The sequence below is a fragment of the Sus scrofa genome, chromosome 2, assembly GCF_054392235.1.
Source record: "Sus scrofa isolate SSC_HxYL_T2T_F1_AM1 chromosome 2, Sscrofa_HxYL_maternal_Yorkshire_Landrace_v2.0, whole genome shotgun sequence".
NCBI classification, from domain to species: domain Eukaryota; kingdom Metazoa; phylum Chordata; class Mammalia; order Artiodactyla; family Suidae; genus Sus; species Sus scrofa.
Window position 1 is genome coordinate 151,692,918 of NC_139384.1, and position 9,332 is coordinate 151,702,249.

At 40.7% G+C, this 9,332-nt stretch overlaps 2 protein-coding genes across 37 annotated transcripts in view; both read left to right on the forward strand.

Annotated features, from left to right (window-relative positions):
• Positions 1-2,152, forward strand: part of MATR3 (matrin 3) — a 50,698-nt gene extending 48,546 nt beyond the window's left edge. For all 36 annotated transcript variants that reach the window (XM_021084851.2, XM_021084847.2, XM_021084855.2 and 33 more), the window contains one exon: positions 1,060-2,152. In XM_021084851.2, the coding sequence (XP_020940510.1) occupies positions 1,060-1,110 (51 nt within the window). In that variant the 3' untranslated portion in view covers positions 1,111-2,152. The remainder of the gene's footprint in view (positions 1-1,059) is intronic.
• PSD2 (pleckstrin and Sec7 domain containing 2) overlaps positions 1-9,332 on the forward strand; it is a 684,196-nt gene that overhangs the window by 253,127 nt on the left and 421,737 nt on the right. The gene's annotated exons all lie outside the window — the stretch shown is intronic.

Consider the following 9,332-nt stretch of genomic DNA (forward strand, 5'->3'; position numbering starts at 1 on the left):
AGGCCAGGGATCGAACCCGAAACCTCATGGATCCTAGTCAGATTCGTTTCTGCTGAGCCGCAACGGGAACTCCCAAAAATATCAATTTTCTATGTGGGTTTTTTGAAATTTGTTGTTCAGGTGGCATAATGACTAACTATTGAAATAGTTAATGGGGAGAAACTTGAAAGTTTGAGTTAAAGAACTCGTAATTGGGAGTTCTCTGGTGGTCTAGTCTAATAATTAGGACTCGGTACTATCACCATTTTGGCCCAGGTTCAATCCCTGGTCTGGAAACTGAAATACCCACATGAGAAAAAAAAGGACTCATAGTTGTAGATGACTTTTTTTTTTTTTTTTTTTTTTTTTTTTTGCCTTCTAGGGCCACACCCGAGGCATATGGAGGTTCCCAGGCTAGGAGTTGGATCCAAGCTATAGCTGCTGGCCTATACCACAGCAACACAAGATCTGAGCCGTGTCTGTGACCTACACACCACAGCTCAATGGCAACGCCAGATCCTTAACCCACTGAGCAAGGCCAAGGGTCACACCTCCAACCTCATGGTTCCTAGTCAGATTTTTTTCCATTGTGCCACAATGGGAACTCCTGTAGGTGACTCTTTATAGTAGATAACACTGATTTATAATATAAAGCTACTAGAGTATTGGTGGTGGTTAGTTTCAGCAGCAATTTAATATGTTTTATCTGCTTGGCCTAATGGAAGTGTCATTGAATAAAATACTTGTCATTTTAACAAAATCTAAGTTCTTGGTAGCAGTTAGTTCTCTGTGACTATTACAGCCTTTGTTTTCTCATTTCTGTAAGTTAAGTCTTAATTGCGCATTGGTATAACCTTTTTTCATATTTTACCATTTTTTTCCCATGCCTTACTGTGGTGTCCAGTTTATTTTTATACACTGCCTAATAGGAATAACTGAATCTTAGAAATACTGATAAGTTTATGGTAGAATTAGACTCGAGTCCCTAAACTCAGAGTATTTTATTTTGGAGTAAATCCATTTGTTATGTTTCACTTAGTTGACTTAATCCTTGTACATTTTTTTCTATTTTCTTTTTAGAAATTTCTGAATAAATTGGCAGAAGAACGCAGGCAGAAGAAGGAAGCTTAAGATGTGCAAGAAGCTTAATAATTTCAAAGAAAATAATGGTTCTTTGTTTTTAAATGTTAACCTTTTTTAAATACATTACTGATAGTTAGAAGAAGCTATTGTACTCTTTTGTTTAGTGGAAAAATAATAGATGTCTGTTCATGTGTTAAGTGTTATAGCAAAAATACATATACGGTTAAGTTAATGAAGAATTGTTTTTGTTTTATCAGAATGGTAACAGAAATACTTTGTAGAGACTGACTCTGTAAGCTACTTAAGACACTTGCACCACTAAGAAAGATAAGTTAGTACCATTCAAAGAAATGAAATTTAGTAGTTCCAAGCTTCAAAGAAATGTCAAAAGTTTTGATTCCATTCAATAAAGAACAAAACCAGTTGTATTTTTATTACTTTCATCTGAAACATTCCGCATTTTAACCTGAGCCTTGCAGACTTTTCATTTGGAGTTTGAAGCTTTTTTGGTTTCGTTTCATTTTCGGAGAACTTCATTAATGTGAGATTGGTAATTAAAATGCAGGTGCATTTTTCTTTTAATGTCATGCTGTTGTTTAGGTAATAAGAAATATTAAGTAATTGGCTTTAGATTTTGTAATTTTTTTTTTCCCTAAGTTCCCTGCTAGATTTCGTATTCTAGTAGTCAATGTATTTTCAGTGAACTGTAAAAATACTCCCATTCTCTCTGACCAGTATTAATTTCTTGAAATCTTACTGCTTGTCACTTGAATCCTGTAGCTGTCATACATCTGGTATAAGCAACATTTGATTTTTGAAGTGTGTAGACCATCTCTTCATCTTTTCAAGATGTAATTTTACATTTCTACATTTTAAAAACAGTTTGGCCATAATCTTAGACGCACGCTTCTAATTCATATACTTGCACATGTGACCTTTGTGAACAGAAATTTGCATGTATAATCTGTGTTTACTTGTAACTTTCTGGTTATATACTGCTTATATCTGTGGATTCAAGTTTCTGAAGTGAATACCAATAAAAAAAAATAGGCCATGTTCATTGGTTATACATGTTTGAAATGTTAACCAATATATTTGTCAGGTGTGGTTTTTATTCACTGTTACACTTTTTTGCATGCTTTAACAAATTACATTTTTAATCTAGAGTGTTCTAAAGACTGCTACTAAAGGTCTGAGTTTTCAAGCTTTTGGTGCTGCTGGATTTCTTGTTCCTGTTACATAATTGTTCTTGGGTTCTTAAAACCTTGAGAGTTTAAAATGCTATAAGGGTGAAGAAATGGCAAAAACTCACGTTTAGACATGTCTAAGTATTTAGCTGTAGAATTAGAAATAATATGTAATAGCAAGAATTAGTTCCACCAGCCTTTCAAAATATGTTGAGACTATTGGTATAAGAGATTATTGTCAAATGAACTTTTAATTTTATAAAAATAAGAATTTAAGGGTTCTCTTTGAAACAGGTCCAAGTGCATTAAAGAATATATCAAATAATTGGATAAAATTTTATGATCTAGTGCTGAAGGGTAGATGACACTTTAAAATGTAACATGCACAAAAAATCCTTGCCAGTTTACTTCTGTAGTATAATTTTTGCCTTTACTAATTACCCCATTTTTGTTTAATTGCAGCTTTTAACTAACAGCGGCTATGCAAAGTGTTATGTGTACAGTGGAATCCCTGATTGTTTTCTGTTGATAGCTTTTTTCCTTAGGTCCTAATTTGTTCTATATGCCAAGTTATAGAAAAGAATGTTTAATATCTTCATTTGATAGTATTTAGAAAGCAGGTTCTCATAAGCTTCTAGTGATAAATAAATCTGTAACAGCTATTTCCAAGATTATGGCAAACCTTTATTTAAATAAGTGATTCCACTTTGACTAAAGTTTAAAAAATTTTGCCCACCACCATTTTAACTTTTAGTTTAATCGGACACTAATTCTGGGTGAAGGGAACTTTCAGAAACAACTTAATGTTTGGGGTTTTTGTTTGTTTGTTTGTTTTTTCACATCTTTTAAAACCTATTGATAAATTTGGCATCTGAGAATAACCCTGGTGAGGCTTGAGTTGGCCAGCTGTGTAGTAGTATGTATCCTAAAAAGTATTAATTTTATTTAAAATTTTCTTAATGAGGAAGGTGAATTTCTGGCTATAGAGTACGCTGGAACCTACATTCAAGATGTTAAATATATGATGCTAAGGAACTTTTTTTTGTCCTTTTTAGGGCCGTACCCACGTCATATGGAGGTTACCAGAGTAGGGGTCTAGTCAGAGCTGTAGCTGCCGGCCTATACCACAGCCGCCGAAATGCCAGATCCAAGCTGCATGTGACCTACACCACAAGTCATGGCAGTGCAGGATCCTTAACCCACTGAGCAAGGCCAGGGATCAAACCCTCAATCTCATGGTTACTAGTCAGGTTCATTAACCACTGAGCCATGAGAGGAACTCCAAGGAACTTTTTTTTAAAGATTATACCCATTCTCTGAATTCCTTTACTCCTTTTCGGGTTTGTTTGGGGGTGCACCCCCAGTGTATGCAAGTTCCCAGGCCAGGGATCAAACCTGCTGCACCACAGGGGAACTTCCTAACTCCTTTTCCTTAGGTAGATGGAGACAAGAAAAGTTAACACTATGAAGTGTTACTGTGGCATTAAGTTTATAAAAGAAGAGCACACACATTTCCTGCCCATCTTTGTATGCAGTGTGTTTTAGATGACTTTGAACTGAAAGATAACATCATGAGTAAAAATGTGACAAGAGGCTCATAGTGTGTAGTGGAATTCTGTAGAAACTCTAGATCACAGAATATGGCCTAGTAGGGCCGAAAGCTCAAATACCCTATGGTAGTGCGTTTGAGATTACATTCCCTGCCATGGACCCTAAGCTGTTTCTTGAGCCGGCGTTAAAGTGCCTTTCCACTCTTGACGCATGGCCTTTGACTGTCAGGGGTAAAGGCAGAGATTCTTAGGCAACATGCTGTACAAGCAAAATTGTTTTGTGAATTCTTAAAGCTGGTGGTTCTCAGATGTTAGCATGTATCACAATTTACCCAGAGCCTTCCTTTATTTATTTACATATTATTTATTTAGCCTTTTGTCGTCTTTTTTAGGGCCATACTCGTTTTTTTCTTGTTGTTTTTGTTTTTTTTTTTTTTGTCTTTTTGCCTTTTCTAGGGCTGCTCCTGCGGCATTTGGAGGTTCCCAGGCTAGGGGTCTAATCGGAGCTACAGCTGCCGGCCTACACCACACACAGCTCACGCCAACACTGGACCCTTAACCCACTGAGCGAGGCTGGGGATCGAACCTGAAACCTCATGGTTCCTAGCCGGATTGATTTCCACTGTGCCACGACGGGAACTCCAGAGCCTTTATTTAAACATTGTTGAGCCATGTTGCTACAGTTTTTAATTTGTCAGGTGTAGTGTGGGTGTTTAATTTACATTTTTCAAAAGTTACCAGGTGATGTCAAGAGTAGAGGCCACACTTAGAGAATTATTACCTATTCACACCTATAGCTGAAGTGTTGCTAGGCAGTTTTAATCAAATGCCTGGTTTGGGTAGCTACTATTGCTTGAAGTATGGGTTTTGCTACCCTTACAAACTATAAATAAGGGAAGTGTTGGAAATTTGAGGCCCTTGCAAGGCTATCTGTCTTTCTTTTTTTGGCTGCACCTGCGACGTATGAAATTTCCTGCACCAGGGATTGAATCTTGAGTTGGAGCTGCTGTAACACCAGATCCCTAACCCACTGCACCACAGCAGGAACTCTTAACAAAGCAAAGCATATTTTAGAGTCATTAATGGGAGGCACCCATTTCAGAACCCTAGGTACTGCTTTCCCAAGTCAATCCTTTATTTGTTGTTCAGAAAATTAAGTCTGGAACAGCTAATTTCAGTTTCAAGTAAATGGCAAATGGAAGTAGGTACCTCATCACTCCAGGTGTATCTGACTTGCTGAATTATGAACTTATACTACATACAAGCCAAAGCTCAGTTAAGGTACTAGTTATTAAGTAAAAGACTTAGGAGATGCTAGATTGAAAATGTTTGCAGTGAGAGGACGGTCGGGTAATTTCTTAAAAGACTCTGTCTTAAGATTTTAGCCCTGGCCTTTCCTTGAAATTATAGTTCTGTCCTTAGATAATTTTCATACAGTTTAAAAACTCTGTAAAGCCAAATGTACAGTCAGGAGTATGAAAAGGGGGCAATATAACAGGTAAAAATGCCCCAATAGCATTTGTAGACCTGGGGTGAAGAACTGCAATTAGATACAGGTTTAATGATATTTCAGTGATTCTTTCATTGTGCTTCCTAACAATGGGAGCATTGATATTTTGGTTCTATGAACCTAATCCAAGTGGGATTTACCTGTAGCAGCAGAAATGGCCTGCCTCTGCACAAGGGCAAAGTAGTGTTTATTTATGTGCTCACTCTTAAATTTGTGGTACTGTGAAAGCCTTTGGAAGGGCATTGCAGTTAAAATGGTTGTTGGTGTAATGGTAGGTGAAACTATTGAAAACATGATTCATTTTAAGTAGCTGAGCTGTGCAAAACCAAGAGAAGGCTTGTCTTAGATTGGAGAGGAATTTCCTTGGGCTTCGGTACTCTGCATCTGTGGGCCCATATCACCATTCTGCTAAAACCTTTCGTTTACATCTACAACTTCCTACAAATCTTACCGTCCTAGCTGCTTTATTTCATCACTTGTATTCTGTTACACTGTAATTAGCCAATTCTCTGTTGATTGGCTTTCAGTTTGTTTTTTGTTCTTTTGGGAAGGGGGGGCATGCCTGCCGAAAGTTGAAGTTTCCAGGCCAGACACAGAACCCACCCCAAGCAACAAACTAAGCTGCTGCAGAGGACAGTGCCGAAGCTGACCAGCTGCACCACAAGAGACCTCTTTGCTTTTCAGTTTCCTGATTGTTTATATAGCTATGAACGTGGTTAGGTGTCTTTACATGTGTCCCGTTTCTCCCCTATATATGGAGTGTTTGAGTTTTAAAAGATTTACACATTATGCGTTTTGATAAAAACTAAAGTTTGCAGGGAGGTGGCAGTTTAGTGAAATCCCATTCATGGCCATCCTGAGCATTGCTATCCTCTCCTGATTCCCACTTCAACTTTCAGAATTGTTACTTCTAGAACCAAACAGATGGATTTCTGTGGTTTTTTATTTTTGAAAAAAATTTTTTTTGTCTTTTGTCTTTTGAGGGCCACACCTGCGGCACATGGAAGTTCCCAGGCTAGGGGATCTAATCAGAGCTGTGGCTGCCGGCCTATGCCACAGCCACAGCAACGCTGGATCCTTAACCCGGTGAGCACAGCCAGGGATGAAACCTGCAACTTCATGGTTCCTAGTCAGATTCGTTTCCACTGTGCCACGACAGGAACTCTCGATTTCTACTGTATTTTAAAACTCTGGACTCATAGTTCCCTTGCAGTGTCTTTCCTCCTCATTGGTAAACTTCATAGCTTTCATTCTGTTAGTGTTTTCCTTTCATAAGACCATCACCACCCCCGTCCAGGCACAGCATGAACAGTTGGGCCCGTCAAGCTCTCAACCCCAATGGTAAAATCACTGAGCTGGGAATTGAGATCTCATCCCTTTTTTGTGAGAAAAACAGCATAAACTTTGGTTTAGATTAAACCAGAATTTATCAAAGGTTTTTTTGTTTTTGCTTTTTTTGTTCTTCAGGGTCACACATGTGGTGTTCAGATGTTCCCAGGCTAGGGTCAAATTGAAGCTGAGGTTGCCAGCGTACTCCACAGCCACAGAAACACATGATCCAAGCGGCGTCTGTGACCTATACCAAAGCTCAAGGCAACGCTGAATCGGTAAACCACTGAGCAGGGGGTCTTTCTGGCCTCAGGAATAGTAACTAGTCTTTCTGCTGAGCCACAAGAGGAACTCCCCAAGGTTATTTTTCAACTTGTGTTACTAAGTAACAAGTTCGGTTCATCTCCATGATTCACTTCTAAGTGTCACAGTTATCTACAGATTATGTTAACTCTGTTACTGATTTTGTTCTCCCTCCTGTTCATGCCTTTTCTAGCCTCCTGTTGATAGTTTATCTTCCAGGTTCTTTGATTCAATCATACCCCACCGACCAGTAAAGCAGCACCATCTCCTTGGCACTGTTTGCCTAGCAGGCAGAAAAGCCAAACCCTTCTTCCCAGTAGAGATCTTCAAATGACTGCCAAAGTGATTGACAGGCAGAACAACAGCCCAGTTTTACTTCCTTGGAGTTTTCTCCGCACCGGTGGGGGTGCATATGGAGGATCCTAGGCTAGGGGTCAAATGGAAGCTGTAGCCCCCAGCCTACCCCAGAGCCACAGCAACACCATATCCAGCCTCATCTGCAAACTACACCACAGCTCTTGGCAATGGCGGATCCTTAAATTGCTGAGTGAGGCCAGGGATCGAACCCTTCTTCTCATGGATGCTAGTCGGGTTCCTTAACTGCTCGCTGAGTCATGACAGGAACTCCTTCCTCTTTGGAGCTTTGAACTGACAACTTTTTTTTTCTGCACCTGTGGCATGTGGAAATTACCAGGCCAGAGATCAAACGCATGCCACCACCACAACTCAAGCCAGAGCAGTGATGCCCGATCTTTAACCCACTGCACCACGAAGGAACTCGCAAAGCAGGTTGGGTTTTTTGGGTTTTGGCTTTTGGTTTGTTTTTTGCAGCCACACTCTTGGTATATGGAAGTTCCCAGTCCGGGTATTGAATCCCAGCTCCAGCTGCGACCTACGCCATAGCTGCGGCAATCCAGGATCCTTCCACCCACTGCACCTGGCTGGAAATAGAACGCGCGCCTCCACAGCTGCTGGAGCTACTGCAGTCAGGTTCTTTACTCACTGCGCCACAGCAGGAACTCCCCAAAGCAAATTCTTAATGGATGAAATGGCGCTAAAGAGGACCCCTCTTGGATTCAAGACTTCTATGGAGGGAACTTTTTTTCCCCTTTAGTTTTAGCAAATATTAAATGTGTGGTTTCTTAAAGACTAAAGTTTTGTAAGAGTTAAAAAGGTAAACCTCAGTCCCTCGTTTTATTTCCCCAGGGGAAGAAATTACTATTTTTTTGTGTGTCCCATTTCAAATATATTGTATACATATTAGGAAATTTTTTTACACATAGTATATGTTGTACCTTGATTAGCATCACTAAAAATATACATCGGGAGGAGTTCCTGTCCTGGCGCAGTGGTTAACAATCCGATTAGGAACCATGAGGTTGTGGGTTTGGTCCCTGGCCTTGCTCAGTGGGTTAAAGGATCCAGCATTGCCTTAAGCTGTCGTGTAGGTCGCAGACGCGGCTCAGATCCCATGTTGCTGTGGCTCTGGCGTAGGCTGGCGGCTACAGCTCTGATTAGACCCTTAGCCTGGGAATGTCCATATGCCGCGGGAGCGGCCATAGAAAAGGCAAAAAGACCAAAAAAAAAAAAAAAAGAAAGAAAAAAAAATACGCACATCGGGATTTGCAAGTAGGAAGCGTGGATTAGAGAAATGTATGGGGTGCAGTGCAACAAAGATGATGGACGAGGAAATTCTTGGACCCTGAGATTTCACTCTTTTATTTCGCCAGTGGACAGGGTTTTTCTTCCCTTAGCCTGGGAATCGTATGTTCATAATTTGCGCCTGTGTGTTAAGATCTACCTTCAAAAAGTGTGTTCCTGAGGTGTGTGAGTGCAGGTGCTTGTGAATTTTAGTATGTCTCTGAATTTGCCCTATTATTTCTGCATTTATTGTTTCGGTGTCAAGATCTCTGGATGCGACTTGGTATATATCACTCGTAGTGTGACGCTGTGTATCACGTTTGGTGTGTGTGTGTCTGGATGTGTGAATGCGCTGTCCTCGTCTAGATGTTCCCATCTAGTGTCAGTGTGGTTGAAGTAACCATTGCCATCTGTAGTAGTCGTCTGTATATCTTGTCTCTTTCAGCACTCAGTACTCGGCTCCCCTACTCGCGGTTTCCTTTTATTCTTGAAGGATGGGCGGGTGTGGGGACACTGGCCCAGCCCCACTCCGGTTTTCCTGAGAGGACAGACAGGGTTTCCAGTGTTCCCCGCGGCCGCCAGGGTACGCAGGAAAGGCCGTTGCGCATGCACACGTGTGCAGCCTGGGAGACCAGAACTTTGGGGTCGCCGGTTCTCTTGCGCGCTCCCTGGTGGCCTCGGGGAGCAGTGCGGACAGAACGAGAGGCGGGGCCTGCGGCGGCGGAAGTGAAGTCACTTCCGGGCTGGGGT